Raw genomic sequence first — 16,984 nt, 5'->3', positions numbered from 1 at the left:
TAAAAACAGTCCTTCATGCTTAGAATTGCAAAAACAGTGTGATACAAGGAGGCAAAAGAGAAAAATTAGGGAGCTTATGAACAAACGTCTGACCCTCATTACATGCATTATATGCATAAGATTCTTTATGTATTGTATTTGCATGGTAATGAAACACTTATGTTTAAATTAAATGGAAATACGTGGATCAAAACGTTTTATCCTTGGCTTGCACCTGACGTCATTGGCGGCCATGTTGGTGTACTGAACAATAACATAAAAGTCCTTTGGGAATTTAGCTCTATTGCAAAACGCGAGAGACATTTTCCTTTTGTTTTGTACACCAACATGACCGTCTATTCACGTGAGTGCAAACTAAGAATTCCCAAAGGGTTTGAATTAGGTGTAACATTGAGTTAGCCGCTTACTTCTATTCAAACCGGCTGACAACGAGATTTTACTGGCAACAGTTACAGCTACGCAACTCTTGTAACGCAAGCTTAGTATCGGTTAGCAATGTTCCCATCAGGAGAGTGAACTGTGCTAAGAGTGGCATTTTTGTGAGTGATATCCACAAGATATTCAGAGGAAATTTATCCATCTCAGCTAACTATAACTTAAATTTTCTCAGCTATCAGTTGAATTTTCGGCCATCTCTCTAAAAGCTGGGCAAAGCGTCTGACCAATTTCCTCATCGTCCTTTGATAAAGAAATGACCTCGTTTGTATGTGCGGTCTGTTATTTGAGTGGTTTACGGCTACCTTGATTTCCAACTGATATCAATAAATAGTATTATTCTAACCGGCGTCATGTTTTATTAGCCATTTCACAGAGTTCCATGTTGGGACCACCATTCACTTGAACAGATGGGATTCCTGAATGCATACAAAATGGCTCTAAATTTGCTTAGTATTTCCCAGACCACTCTAAATTTTACTGTTTATCGAGAAGCCACCTGACGCAGATCACTGTCAGTAACCAGACTGTCTCAACTCTCTAACTAGAACCGCGCATAGGCAATGCGCCATAATATTCGAAACTGCAAGGCCTGAATATCTCTAGGAATAACTTTCTATAAAGCAATATTCTCCTTGTTACTTACGAGAAAGCTGTTGCCGGCGGTCAGCCGAGACCTGGCTTGAAATATGCGCAGGAGTCGATCCGTTTTTAACAGCGTAATAGAAGTGCAGAGAGTAAATGGTATTCAAAAAAATAGTGGACGAACGGTGCAGCCAGCTATTGTCGGTTCACCGATCATTCTGAACGGTAGCACGAATGTGGTAACGATACCTCCTAGATGTAAGAACGCTACTTAGTTCCGCCAAACCTACATGTTTTCTCATAAACGAGAGCAGAGGCTTAAATAGCTTTTCGGGTTTTTTTAGATGTACTAATAAAAAGTAGACAATATTTAAGGAGTGATTTTAATATAGTTTATCGATATGTTAAAATGAGAGAAAAATGGTTTTACTGACTTTCTTACCAAATAATAAGCAACACTGTAACTATTTTTATATTAGTACTTATTATAGCAGAACTCCGCGCGCCTTCCGCGGACCACGATGGTTAAGAAAATGTGGTAACCCATCGATGCTTGGTTATGACGTCATCGTACGACCGTCTTTCATGTAAGCCAATACGCTTACAACAAGAAACACACGAACAATAATTACACTGACATCTCAACATTGTCACATTTTATTATTACTAAGATAGATTTAGAGAACAAGGTAAAGACCTTTAGAATGTGCAACGATTTTATATGGACAACCTCAAATCAAATTCGAGCACCTAAATGAGTCATTATCAGTTTGCACTGGCGGATCCAGGGAAGAGGGTAGGGGGAGGGGAGGGGGGGGGTAGCGTTCTCGTTTTTGGTGTTGCTGTCTGCAAAATATTCAAGACATTTTAAAATGGCTCTACTCTTAACATGCAAAAATAAGGGAGGGGGACTGGGCCCTCCGGGCCTCTTCCCCCGGATCCGCCACTAGTTTGTGAACATTGAGCTATATTAATAACACTTAAGGACACTGCATTATATAATTTCCCACCCTTGAAACATTTCTCTCAATTGTCTCATAATTACCACCACGGAAAAAAAGGGTTTTGCCGTTGCACGTTTGGCTGGCTTCTGCTAATTGTGTCTTAAAATTAAACTGTCCTGTCTCTGCCCTCCGGCCCAATAATACGACTCCTCTAAAACCTTTCTAATCCGCTTTCGTTTTTTCTACCATCTTATTTACATGTATTTAAACTAATATGATAATTTTACCACATCATGAACGATACATTTTAGGTGGCACTTCATTACACCAAAACACCTTAATCAACACCCAAAATGGAAGGACAATGGCAAGTACTTTTGTACCTCTTGTTACATATACGCTACACTAGTAAGTGTTTGCAAGATCAAAAATCTGTTGCGTTTCCATATTAGGAAAAGCCTTGCTTAAGCACCGGAATATTTGACAGCACTGCTTCATAGAGTAGAGGCAACTGCAAGCATTGTCAGTGGTAAATATGCAACGACGCTTGATGTCTTAAATTTGAATTTTTCACCAGTAGTACACACAAGAATCTACGCAGATCGGATTGGCCAAATTATTTAAGACTAGATATCTAATAATATGAAAATAACCGAAACTTGCGCTCCAGCAAGGGCATACAGGTCCAGAGATCGATAACTACCAACACGTTACAAACGTGTTTTCAAGATGAAGGTGCTAATTTATTCAACAGCCTGCCACTTGCTTCAAGAAACTGTGCTGACCCAGTCTTATTTTCTAAAGAGACAAAGAAACAGTTACAACGTAAAGCAAGGTCTAGATTGTAGGGTTATCTCTCGTTATCCTTCAAATTTTTATTTTTATTTTTAATGATAAAAACAAGCGAAAGGAGTTTGACACAACGTTTCGATGACTCCATGTCATCATTTTCAAGTGAAAAAAGAATACAGTTTGACAACTTAATACATACCGAAGTATCGCCTCGAACGGTATATATTCAGTTGTCAAACAAACTTTATTCTTTTTTCACTTGAAAATGATGACATGGAGTCATCGAAACGTTGTGTCAGACTCTTTTCGCTTGTTTTTTTTATTAGATGTTTAACCAAATCTAATTTTATTCGAATTTTTATTTTTGTTTACCAAATTTAATTACTCAGTTTTTCTACACACATCATGTACTGTGATTCGTTATTACAGCCTATTAGTTCTTTTAATTGTACTAATTATAGTTAGTATCACCCAACTAGTGGACTAATGCAAATCCTGCATTTTGAGTGGCTACGCTACTAGAGGACTATTTTTAATAGTCCTCGAGTAGCGAAAAGCGTGACGCTTTCTTTCGTTTTATTCCAAAATAACTATAATGTCTTTAACTTGCATTTGTTAACTTTATTTTTGCCTTTTCTTTCCGACTAGTTGGTGATACTAAAACAATTGGGCTATTGACCCGTAGCCCTTGCGGGGGACTTACTAAGAGAGAGAAAAAATATATTCACAAAGAAAAAAAGAAAATTCTTGACAGTTCTCATTATGCGAATTTATTTGCAACGTCTCCTAGAGACATCAGTGTGATGTGATTAAAACGGTTATAGCCAAATGAATCATAATCATCAACTAAACCAACTATGTAAGCATTGTTTCTTTTCGGTTTAAGGGAAGGTCAGTTGAACGTTTAATCGAGGAGACAGTTCTATTTATGGAACTTAAAATGCCTTCTTGGGAACCTTTGTCCTCCGGGCCTTGCAGGTCAGATTGCGCCCGGCTCCGAAGCCATGGTCCTCATTTTCCTCAGCGTCACTTGAGGAGACACAGTCTGTATAATACACACACAGAGTTCGTTAGACGTTGTGAAGTTATCGTGATGTCATGTGATCATGTGTCATCACTAAAAAAGGTTGTACATGACAAATAGTATTCAGTATTGTGTATTCAATATCTAGTATCTATAGTGGTTTCGAGTTCAATTTGAGTTTTCAAATACAGTCATCAAATAGTTTCAAACGGTATCAAAGTACTAGTAAGACAAGATATTAAAGAGTTAGGTATTCAAATATTCTTGGATCGTCATTCAAAATGGGATAGCCGTGGGCGCAACAATAAAGATCATCGTTAAAAACAATCTTAGATCAAGTTTGCGCATGAAGCAATTTGTAATCAGAACCTACTGCTTTAGGTTTTATGCCTTTTCTTCACTGCCCACAAAGACCAGCCCCCTGTAGATGGCTTGCCATTGCTTGAGCTCTGTTAAATGGGCAACAATGCCAACAAAACGAACTCTGATTAGTTTGGCTGTGGCCAAAAATTCTATTGCCAGGTTCCTTGAAGTCTTAAGAAATATGAATGCATGGTCTCTTTTTAACAGTAATACAACCAAAGCGAATTGCATGGCCTGTTTGGTCACGTGACCCCATATAAGCAAGTATGTAGTAGGTATAGGCTAGGTGCAATGGACTCCTCTCAGCGATCTAGCATTGACTACACAACTAAAAGATGTATGAGAGGGAGACACAAATTTTAAAATTATATTTGCGGGAAAGTACTTTAATTACGAAACCAGAAGCCCATTAGTGAATGATGGCCTCCTGACGAAACTCAATTGAAAACCGCCCAGACTGAAACCGGAACATAACCATATTAACATCACGTTGATCACCTGCGCTTGCGTACGCGAAGTCCCATTTGGCTCTTCAAGGCAATGTGAGCAGCTGTTAGCATTTCCGTTGTCAATGCGATCAGAAACGGAATAAACATGATCTGTTTAAGCAGGTTGAGAACAATACATGGTTAAACTACAGTCAACTCTCTCTTAACGGACTCCTCTGTAAGACGAACACCTCTATAAGACGGACACCTGGAGCTGGTCCCGGCCGTTTCTTAGTCATTTTATATTTACTATAACCAAATTCTCGATATTAAGACGGACAACGGACACTTGTGAGGTGCTGAATGTGACACAAATTACGATTCAGGAAAGAAAAATTCTTGTACGTGACTCTTTTTAACACCAGACGTTTAATTCACAGCTCTTATCTTGTCGCCGGAATACATACAGTACAAGTTAAAATTAAATCAGTCATTGTCCCATTCAAAAAATAACTTGGAGGTGACAACCGAATTGTATTGTAATCTAAAACAGGTAGATTTCGTTCAAGCAAATAACTTAAAACAAACTTTAAACAGACGCGTATTCACTGTGCACAGGTTCAGCATTATTATCTTAAATTTCCTGGGGGCATGCTACGTCGACTCTCTATAAGCCGAACACCTTTCTAAGACGGATAGCTGAGGCCAGTTCCGATGGTGTCCGTCTTAGAGAGAGTTGACTGTATATAAAATCAGTGAAAATGACACAAAGTCTTCTTATGCCTTATTTAATGGCGAACAAATTAAAACAAGCAAAGCAAATGGCCATAAGATAAATAAGATAATAATAATAATAATAATAATAATAATAATAATAAATAATAGTAAATAAAGACATGAATAAAAGGTTAATCGATATCAGTGCTTATAGAACAATCGAGTTTCCGTTAAATAATGTCCTATGTCCTTTTAAGGCGATAAGTAAAGTGCGCTGCAAAGACTGAGGTTGGATAAGACCACCCACTCACTGATCTTTAATGTTCACTTGGCTTAAGTATGATTTATATTTTGCGGCATCTCTTCCCGTCTAAAGTACCTGTTATTTTTTTCTTATTACATAATCACTCTGAAAACTTTTCAAAGGTAAAAAAAAGATTTGCAGGGCTTATAATATACCCGCTTTCTTTACGAAAATTGCTGGAATGCCACCTTTCAGTATTTCTTAGCCTGTTTGTATGCCCGAATCACCATTGATAAGTATATATTAATAATAAAAATAAGAAGTTTATGTATCAAAGTTGTAAAAAATATTAAGAGTACCTTTGATGCACTTGTACCAAGGTCCTTTGGTCATGTTCTTTGGCCTGATAATCATCCCAGTTAAATCCAATTCTGAGTCGATTATGCCTGTGTCCAGCAATTTGTGCTTTTGCGTGATCCTCTTAACATCAGCCATAAAATCTTTCTTTCTCTTGCGAGCTTAACGAGAACAAAAAAGCAATAAATCTGGGGCGTAGCCAGGCGGACGCTAGGGTACACGTGGGACCCCCCCCCCCCCCCTTCCTTGACAAACAAACAAAAAAAACTTAAAGATAGAAGAACCGTGGCCAGGGTAAAACATATTAAAAATTATAAAAACGTTTACTGGCTATATTCAGTTAAAAACTTTCAAGCTTTCGGCTGTCAGGCTACAGCCTTCAATGGAAAATGAAGGCTGTAGCCTGACAGAAAAAATGAAGGCTGTAGCCTGACAGCCGAAAGCTTGAAAGTTTTTAACTGTATATAGCCAGTGAAAAAAAAACTTAATCGCGAAAAAACAGGAGGTTGAGTGGATGACTGCGGTACAAAATAATCGGCTTTCAGTGCCCATTTGTCCGCACGAGAAAAAAACCACCGTTGCCGTGGACAACAAGAATATAAAAGCGAGAGAAGTAAATCGTTTGACACAGTATTTTACAGTCCACATTTTCGGCAACCAGCGGTGCGAGATTCGCAAAAAGGAGGGAAAATTTTGAGTTTGAGAAGATCTTATCTTTGTCCCACAAAAAAGGAGCATGATCTTGCCAAACATTGTTGACCTGGAACTAGTTCGTTGGCGCAACAAATGGTCATAACCAGGCCAGTCCCAATGGCGCGTCCGACGCCCTGAGATGCGATCCTGCATTTTTTTCCAAACATACATGTGCTGGTTCTCGTTCTTTGTACATTATCGGTAAGTTCAGCTGAGTGCGATTGAGCCTTTAGCAGTCTCACAGACCTATTTAGGCAATACAGTGACCACAGAGAGGGAGTCGGGGCTTGCTCTGATGAACATCAATTATGAGAGAGCGATAAACGTGGATTAAATCAGAGCCACCCACCATGCACGCAGCCTGTTGTTCGCAGACATCTTGACTGAGGAGCATGTAATAAGTGAAGAAATTGAAAAACAACTTGGTATGCCGCGCACTTAAACGTAATCACACGATGACCTTTTCCGGCAAAAGAAGTCACATTTATTGTGCAAGTGTGACCAAAATGATACATACCATTGTAGCTGAAATATTTTCGAGCTGATGAAAAAAAAAGTACTTGAAATGCATAAAATTATGCTACTTACTCTTTTACAAATATCCAATAGAAAATTCAGGAAATGGCAATTGCGTAACCGAATATTCCGGGGGAGGGGTGGCGGTACATGTCTCCTATTCCTGCCAAATACTGGCCCCTTACGGCGCTCATTCAGGACTCCTCCCCCTCTCGGCAATTTTCGTGATATTATCCGACAAATTATCTTTCCTGTAAAAGGACAAGATTTAGCCTGCCCCCACTTTCTTATACACTTTTGGATGGCCACAATTTTGCGATGTTAAGTGAGAGTCCCGTAGAGCCCTCTTCGCATTCCGAAAGATATTGTGACTTTTCACGAGTCATTGATAATTTACAAATTTTTAGGCTTTACGCGCTCGCAAAAGTTGAAATTTACTTTTCACGTTAAACTGAAAACACATGTAGCTTCATAGCTTATGGCGGAGAAAATCAAGATATGGACGCTATGAATCAGATGAATTGTAAGCAATATTTCAGAAGGTTACAGCTTAATTTAGTAACTGTACTTACAAATTTTTTTTCCTGACTCCAGTGCAACCTGCATAGAGATGATGAAAGCGTTGTCTTCAGGACTGAGGGTGATGGATTTTTGTTCTAGACCTGTCATTAAATCCTTAAAACAGACTAACAGCTTTACTCTGGACAGCTCATCAACTAATTCCACTATTTCTTGCTCACTAAAACAATGAACTTCTTTCGTTATTCGAGACTCCAAACCATGGATTTTGCTGATTAGTGCGTTGTCTTTGTTCATCTTCGACAGGCTATACATAGCATCAAGAAACTTTAAAAAGATAACTTGATTCTGCCGCTTGATTAGTTCCTCAGAAATGACACGACCCTCAGTGATTCCCTGTGCGATTTTTTCGGCATTTTTTCTAAATTCTCTGATTTCTTGAACTTGGTTTAAAATCTTCTTGATCTGCCCACTGTCAGCTACATCTGAGATGAGAATTTTCCGCTTGACAGCGTCAAAATCAACAAGAATCTGCTTGATGATCTTCCCATACCTTCGACTCGATAGAATCAGCTTACTGCACTTTGGGCATTTTTTGTGTTTGATCTCGACCTCGCCGTTTTGCCCTACCTCGGCCTCTCTCTGATCCATAAACCTATCCATTGCATTAACTTCAAACACATGGCCACAATCTACTAGCTCCACGAACATCGCTCGAGGGTCACACCCTTTGAAGCAGTCAGCGTCTTCATTGCAACCTCGGCACAGTTTAAGGCATTTCTCGCCACAAACACCGACACATAAGTGGCCGCACGGTAATTTCATCTTGCATGGTTCGTCGCATCTCGGTCTGTTACATGGATCACTGCAAGGATTTGTACATTTGTGATGAGGACACTGCCAGCTGCACTTTTCTTCACAAGGTTCACAAAGATCACCGCAATTTCTGGTGCAAATACGGTGATCACAGTAATTCTCACATTTCTCAGAACAAGGTGGACAGACCCGTGAACAGTCTGCCCTGCATGTATGGCCGCAAACGAGGATGCGATCACATTTGGAATTGCAAGGTAAATGGAGGCGGCCTTGTTGGCATCGGCGGCAATCACCTGTGGATCAGTAAAAATAACTGTATCGTGGAATTTAATCGCATCAAAGCATAGGATTATTGTCAAGCGTATGGGACCAAGCCAAGATTTTGTGATACTTAATTTGATGAGTTTAATTTCTTAGGAGCCTCTGGGGAATTTCACCAGGAGCGTACAACTGGCGCACCAGACTTAGAAGTAGTGGTGTGGGCTAGTTTGCGTCCCTTTTGACGGTTGGAATTGGAGCGTTCTGATTGGTGGATTCAAATTTTGCGGGAAATTCAAATTTGGCCGGGAAATTCAAAAGTACATTAAGTGGGAAATTCAAATTTCAAACGATGACGTCACAGACAAGTGACACCTCCCTTTCTGCGAACCCTCAGGAAACAGGTTGGGGTGTTTCGCGTAACCATGTTGGAAATTCAAACGTACGTTAAGTGGGGAATTCAAAATTCAAAATTCAAACGATGATGTCACAGACACGTCACACCTCCGTTGCTGCGAACCCTCAGGAAACAGGTTGGGGCGTTTTGCGCAACCATGTTGGATAAAAAGATAACGGTCAGGAAATTTAAACAATGACGTCACAGAGTCCCAGGCCCCTCACGATCAGAAAAAAACACCGGAGGAAAAAAAAGTGAAATGCAACAGGTTTTCATGACTAGAATAACAAACGAGTATGTACAAGAAGAAGAAAAAATCAAAAAATGTTACACTATGTACAAGAAGAAGACGGTGCCCTACACACGCACCCTATTTTATTATGATAAAGGCTGATTTGGATGTGGCCGGCCAATGAAAGGATCCAGAACACAATCATCCCACCGGTCACATCCGAGTAGAGTCTCCTTAAAGTCACCTCAGTTCCGTAGTATCACTACTCAGTTTTTTCTGGGTGCCCAACACACGCACCTCCGCAACTTTGTCTCACATCTCCTCGTCGTTGTCCGACAGGAGTGCGGAGAGAAGATGAGCATTCACTGCGTCCATGTCCGACAGGAATCCGTAAACGTCCTTGTCAGTATCGTCATTATCGGTGAGACAGTACCCATAAGGATACGTCATAGCGGTCTCCGGTCGAGGTACGCGTTTGTTGAAGACAAGTTGATAGTCATTGTGGGCGGGTCGGGTACGAAGTTCGTACTGTTTGGATTTGCGGATAATTTTACGTGCTTGACGAATGCGCGTTTTCCGCGGTGTCTTCAAAGTTTGTTGGAGTTCGTCCAAGGTGTTTTGACGCAGCACATCATAATTGAGTTGCGCAATTCCCTCCACATTGAGATAGAGTCTCTTGACTTTACACTCTGTCTTATCATTATTGCATCGGTACCCATAGTTTTTAGGCCCGGCCCAATAAATTTCCGCAATGTACTGACCGGGTTTAAGTTCGTTGGTGAACTCACTGAGATGAGTGCCGAGGGTGACGTCAGGTTAATTGAGACTTGCCCCACAAGGAATTGAGCATTAGTTTGGTTAAGGACTGTCGACCCGGAGTAAGCAATCGTAGTTGGGTAGAGTTGGATTCCTTCATGACACTCGAAGTCCTCTACATATGCCCGCCGTTGCTCTTCCATGTCGCACTCACTAGGCCATGCGGACGCTTCCACTTTGATCTTAAGCCAAGTGTTGACATACTCGGCAAACAATCCGCGGCGTGTTTCCTTAAAGTGACACACTTCGTGGACGTGTTGAATCATGTAGCCCATCTCCACCGCTTTTTCAAGCTCGGGGGTGCACCACGTACCGGTCAGCGCCCGTCCATCCTCGGTGTGATCGCACGAAAGGGATTTTTCGTGCAGAGGTTTGTCAATGTCTTGCTCCACACAGGTGCGACACAACGGGAAAGTGAGCTTTTCTCCACACCGGTAAGGTAAGACGGAGTGAAACAAATTCTTCGGCGGGACGATGGTGCACAAGGCCAGACCAAAGTACTGGGAGATATCGGTGGTGCCGGGTTCATAGATGAAGTCAGGATGGCCGATGGGATACATTCCGTTCTTACTGACTCACGGGTAGAGGGAAGTGTAGTCCACATACCGGATTTTCCCACCGATTCGAACCTCGTAGTAAAGATAGGAGGCATTCGTGCGTCCTCCAAAGAAGGCGTCGCAAGGATTCATGGGTTAGATGATAGGAAGGGTTTTGGCGAACTCAGCCACGCAAGGATCGTTTTTCTTTTGTTGCCCCACTCACATTCCCAGAGAGTCACGATATGGTATCCCAGGACTCGAAGACTGTGAAGACGTTCCATGGTGGTACGTTGAACATCATCCATGCAGCAATAATCGTGACTGCGGTACGGTTCGTGACGATTGGGGGAACACCGGTGGCACCCATGCCAAAACAACCCAAGAATTCGTAGATTGTGTTGCTGATTTCGTTGAAGCCTTCCACCCTTCATCGCCAACCAGGGATCTAGTATTCGCCTTGGTTGCAAGCGTGCTGGATATGTTGCCGCTGGTTTGGAAGCGGATCTTCCTCCTGCAGCCGATGTTCTTGCCATAAGAGCCATTCCATGGCGGCCTTTGAGTGGTTGTTGATGAGTCACCATACCTTGACAGGTTTGGAGGCGATGGTGTCTTCCTCCATGCGTTTGAGGCGATAGTCACGCAGACAAGCTCCAGCGATGATCATTTTGTCAAAGGGACAAAAGACGGTCTGTTCTCGCGACGAAAGGTCAAACATCCCCCTCGGAGGAGTTTGACGTCGGAGATGCAATAGTCCACGAGATCCCTTTGCATGTCAAATTGTGCCTCGTTTCCTACTTGAGTAGTGTACCATCGCTCGAATTCAGCCTTGCCTGCCGTGGACATAGTTTCAGCCGCGTACTCTTTTTTCTCAGGCATGGGACGCACGTAGTCAGCGTTCGCAGGGGTGTTGAAGAGATGTGATAAATACCCCGTCTTGAAATTGTTGGGATCCAAGCCAAATGTTTTGGTAAAGGAAGCAAGAGCCATGGCAAAGAAGAACATGGAGTCGATGAAGCGAATGTACCCACTCCTGTACGTAAGCTCCAGCAGTTTGCCACCCGTACGCGTGTCTTACACTTTTGTTTGCGTTCAATCAAACGTTTCACAAAAAAGTAAGAGTCGTAGCCCTTGAAACTGTGGGCAAGAGCTGTGACGTTGCGTGTGTCCTGCTCCAAGAGTTCCTCCAGCCGTTGCAGAAATTGCTCAATGCAATTCTCGCCACAAAAGATTTGAGGGAAGGCAACCTCTCACGTCATGCCCACCACCACATTAGGCACATGCTCGCCCGGATCTTGCATCGGCCCCGTATCCCAAAAGACCAGTAGCGGTGGGTGGTAGGTATTGTCTTCCTCCTCCTCGCCCTCCGTGGCAGTATTGGTGTCGTTGCGTGCCTCACGGTGGAGTCGGGTGCGCTTGTTGATTTGAACGATGCGTGCTCGGTCTTCGAGCTCTCGTGGCACGACGGGCATTCACTCATACCCGCACCGATGTTCGTCTTTTTCATTCATCGAACAAAGCAGTTTTCTGCAGTTTTCACATTTGTGCCAAGAGTCGCATACTGACGACTGATTGAGAACACATGCTTTTCCACTGAGGGTCTTGGTCTGGTGGAGTCGAAAGCACGCATCCCCATAAAATTGGCGACGACAATCACAACAGGGGATGTGGGCAGGACGTTTGCGCAAGAACGCTTCGATGTAATCGTCGCACTCATTCTGTTGGTAACTGGGGCAGTGAATGCCTTTCCCTTCGGAACAACGGTGACGACCTTGTTCATTATATGGTTTGAGGCACCGTCCACAAAAGTAACTGGTACCGAAAAATCCCGGCAACGAGGTCAATGTATCATAGTGTTCATTCTTGTGGAGAATGGCTAACAAGGTAGCACCCTGCCCAAAAGCAAAACAGGCGTATTGTCGGTTGGCATTGACGACCACGATACATTAATCACGAAGACTGGGTGCTTGATCCAAAGTTGCCAGTTTCTGGAGACCCATGGGACCCGGATGGAGTCCGGTTTCCTCCAAAGGAGCTATAGCAGCTTCATTGCGACGCCGTTGACACTTTCTGGTCCATTTGTCCCGTTTCGTTTTGTTGGAACCGGCCAGGTGCAGTCCACGAGCCGTGACGATGGGACGTACGGCACAGAGTCCTGCATCGTCCCTGGAAATGTTCACAATACACTTTTTGTTAAGACGAAAATTCGCCGAGGATTCGTAACCGGGTCGTTTATTCTTGGGGACGCCACTTCCTTGAGGCCCTGCCTGTACGTGGACGAATTCCAGTTCAAAAAGCTCGTCGTCGTATTCTTCCCCCGAATTCGGTTTTTGAGCCACGTTTGTCCAAAAAAGCCGACACCGCGGCCGGTTCCTGACGCCATCGACTGACGCGAAATCCTTAAGAAAAGGAGTTGTCGTATGGTGGTGAATGAAAAGGAAGAAGCACGCGATCGCGATCGTGGATGGTAGCATCGTTCAACAAGGTTTCTATCAATCCTCGTAGTCCTTGAGCGAGAGCATTGTTTATGTTTTGACGCCGTGAGTGCAAACGTCCTTGTTGCTCCAACCGTGTGCTAAAGATGCGTTCACGCACTCTCATCACATTGGACCGACGCTCAATGACAGGCTCCAAAGCAAAAGGAAAATGTCCTCCCCCGACTACTTGGGCAGGAGCTTCCTCAACGAAAGAAGGAGTGTTTTGACGAGCAAAAGCCTCCCGATCGTCGTGTAACCTTTGCCGATGCTAGGTAAGATGGAGACTTTCATTGACCATGGGGGCTGCCAGCAAGCGTTCCACTTCGTCCAGAGCCGGAACTAACGGTTCATCCTCATCATTATCCATCAAATCCGCCACATCCCGAAGCTGTTCTTCTCTCAGCAAAGCACGTTGCTCCTCTAACGACAATCCACTAGGTCCTGCACTTGGAAATGACATGACGAGCAAATGAAAAGAAAGCCGCGACGCGCCGTCTTTTAAAAGGTTCAAGGGAACATGTGATCGAAAAAGTACTGACCTTGAAGGACCTTCCTTGCACGTGGACAAGAAGATGCTCACTTGTCAGAGACCACGGGTATTTATGGCCTAACCCTAGAAGGTCATCAGACCGGATGAGGGGGATGGGAGGGGGTACGCCCAAAATTTATCGTCCTTTTCTGTCATCACGTGGGAAGACGTAGGGATGGATTGGGGGGGGGGGGGTATCCCCCAAGGAAAGGTGTCTTGTCACGACCTTAATGGTCTGATGCGTCCTAAAGGCCAGAAAGAGTGGAGTTTATTTCTGAGTTTGTCGAGGTCCTGACCAGACCGCAAAAGAGACGACTGGTCAAATTCGTCAAGAAAGTAGCAGAAGGGAAAAAAGGTGGAAGAACAAAGCCAATGTGTCATCTGCTTGTCCACAGTTTGAGACAGACCCGCTCTCTCTAGTCATCCTAGCTACCATCGCAAAACACAGCCTGCTCCACAGGAAATAGAAAGGAATGGTGGACTCGAGATGCTGTGGTCAGTCAGTCCACATGACCTATTATGGAACCAGGACCCCTTGGAAATGCCCTCGTTGCGTTGCGGAAAAGCATTTTGGTAAATAAAGACCAGACACATGGAAGTGGTTACGCGAAATACCCCAACCTGTTTCCTGAGAGTTCGCAGAAAGGGAGGTGTCATGTGACGTCATCGTTTGAAATTTGAATTTTCCGCCCAAATTTGAACTTCCCGCAAAAAATTGAATCCACCAATCAGAACGCTCCAATTCCAACCGTCATAAGGGAAGCGAACTAGCCCAAACCACTACTCTTAGATCACGGCATTTTGCACAGACTAAGCTACAAGACAAGGTTATATAAGGCTTATGCTCGTCTGGAAAAGTCTGGCTTCCAGGAAATGACTTTCAGTTAACTTTAGTCAGAAAAACTCTAGCGAGCAGATAAACTCTGCCTATATCGCTAACGAATAGATGCAATGCTCTCAAAGGAAGCGATCTTGAGTATAAAGGAATGAGGCTAACTTGACATAAGAGCAAACGCGAAGAATTGTCAGGAAATGAATAATCAAATCAGTGCAGCTTTACGCCCTTTCTTGCTCTCATAGGAGGTTTTAGTGTTGCGCCACAAATCATGTGAGAAAACCTAGGATTGATAAAACGGGAGTTATCGAGATTCAAGCGAGCAGAGCATTGTGGGTGACCAAGATCCTCGGTTAACTGAGGGTCTTGAATCTTTGATCTAGGCTGATGAGCAAGTTATTTGTTCTAACAAACGACGGTAATCTTTCAAGTAGGATGCGACATCGATAGTTATATGTGCATCATATGGATGTATTTAACAATGAGGTAAGTCTGTCCTGGCTTTGTAGTCATTATATGTGCCTTCCACCTCTGCGATCGGTTTTTGGGCGGAGTTTCAATCAATCTCAATCCGAATCAAAGGCTTTTCTCCGGGTACTCCGGTCTTCCTCCCGCATTAAAATCGAGCTAATTACACCTGGCTGCGGTGCTGTGCTCTGAGATCTTACATGGACCGTATAGTGGTTTCCAGAGGCGTCTTATCTATGTGTTCGGCCCATTAAGAAAAAAAGATGTCGTTGAGCTGCGCCCATGGCAATTTAGTCCCTACTTGACCGAAAGGAAGGGAGATTAGGAGGCCCTGTTTAATTAGTTTAGTTTAGATTACCTGGGGATTCTCGGAAAAAAGTCGAATGCTCCTTTGCAAGATTTGAACCTATGATCTTCCGATCACCAGCAAGGTTATTTCGCTCTCAAATACAAGGGGCTCGTGGGAGCTAGACCATTATTACTTGGTTCAGAAATGAGAACATGACTGTGAGCGTACAACTTCATTGTATTTGTGGAAGGGTGTTTTATTTACAAAACGAGTTATTTTTAGATTGATTTTCCTGCGAAACCAAGTACTTCCAGCTAACCACAAGTCTTGCATGAGCAACTATTACCCATGGGCAGGTACTTTTCAGTTGAATATTGAATATTTCAGTAAGAACTTCTTCTCTGAAAGCGGAAATGGAGTTGTAATCTCCTGGTTATGGAATCCTGGTTCAGGTGATTACGCTGGCTTATCACTAAAACTTGAATTATCGAGACATGGCGCTTTCGCAAGGTGATTACGCTTACCACTAAAACTTGAATTATCGAGACATGGCACTTTCGCAAGGGGATAAAAGGGGATGAACAATACTACTTACCGGTGCATCGGTGGCCACATCGTAATTTACTACTACAACGCCTTTTGCAAGGACCACATGCATCGCCACACCATTTTGGGCATTTGTGCCCAAGAGCACAGATAATTTTAGAACAGGGACGTTTGCAACGGAATTTGCCTTCATGTTCACGATCAATGACATGACACTCACGAGCACAAGTATGACCACATTCGAGTTCTTTTCCACACGGCTTCATGCACCGTCCTTCTGGGACACCGTCAAAATCTTCAGCCCTCGATACCTTAATAACGTTTTCGGGATGATTCTGGCAGGTCAGCTTCAACTCTCTTCCCATTGTTCCCTGTTCTCGCATGTCTTCAAAGATATTTTTCCACAAGGGGCTTTCACGGGCCAAGAGTGTTGCGTTTCCGATGATAAAGAAGCCTTTCCGAGCTCGGGATAAAGCGACGCAGACCCTGTTAGCGATCTTTAGAAACCCGCTTTTGTCACTGCGCACGAGCGACAACAAAATGATGTCATTCTCTTCCCCTTGAAAGTTGTCCACCACTGTAACGCGAACCCCTTCAAATAAATCTTCTTTTTTTGACGACATTTCGTGTTTAAGCTTAGAGAGCTGTCCAGTGTAGGCTGCTAGAATGGTTATCTGTCCCTGTGTGTAGCCTTGCTGGATGAGGTAACGGCATAGCGCCGTCATAAATTTAGCTTCGTGAATATTAGATCTGCTTTTTCCCTCAGCAACGAAATCCTGCGAAAGTAAAATGAAAGGCATAGAATCAGAGTCGCGTCCAGTGAAAAACAGCACAGCTCGTCAATTGCTGTCGCGGCCCCTTTCACAGACATGCATACTCGTTTAAATTCCGATCATCGGTTGCACTGCACTACCATCAGTGATTACATTTGCGGCGAAAATTAGAGGACCAATACAAAAGCAACAAACTGCATCGAAATCCGTCGATCACAACACTGAATTATAAGTTCACAATGTGTACGAAAGACGTGGTCAAAATATGCAGCAACGTAAAATGGTGCATTGTTCTTTGGCAGATACGTTGTCACTAATGTATTTTTTAAAAGGCAACATTAATTACCGAAAGAGACTTAACTAGATATAGGATCCGATCACGTACATAAATCCAT

General features: G+C 43.1%; 1 protein-coding gene across 1 annotated transcript in view; it reads right to left on the bottom strand.

Moving 5' to 3' along the window:
* Positions 1-1,675: 1,675 nt before the first annotated feature.
* The window catches only part of LOC138006880 (NFX1-type zinc finger-containing protein 1-like), a 49,735-nt gene continuing 34,426 nt past the window's right edge, over positions 1,676-16,984 (bottom strand). Inside the window, exons 12-16 of the mRNA XM_068853491.1 lie at positions 15,866-16,592; positions 7,671-8,726; positions 5,892-6,050; positions 4,642-4,742; positions 1,676-3,801 (exon numbers count right to left, since the gene is read on the bottom strand). Of these exons, the coding sequence (XP_068709592.1) occupies positions 3,736-3,801; positions 4,642-4,742; positions 5,892-6,050; positions 7,671-8,726; positions 15,866-16,592 (2,109 nt within the window). The 3' untranslated portion in view covers positions 1,676-3,735. The remainder of the gene's footprint in view (positions 3,802-4,641; positions 4,743-5,891; positions 6,051-7,670; positions 8,727-15,865; positions 16,593-16,984) is intronic.

Source organism: Montipora foliosa, chromosome 6 (assembly GCF_036669935.1).
Source record: "Montipora foliosa isolate CH-2021 chromosome 6, ASM3666993v2, whole genome shotgun sequence".
Taxonomy (NCBI): Eukaryota; Metazoa; Cnidaria; class Anthozoa; order Scleractinia; family Acroporidae; genus Montipora; species Montipora foliosa.
The sequence above is the reverse complement of the archived record's forward strand: the minus strand, read 5'-3'. Positions and strand labels throughout refer to the sequence as shown.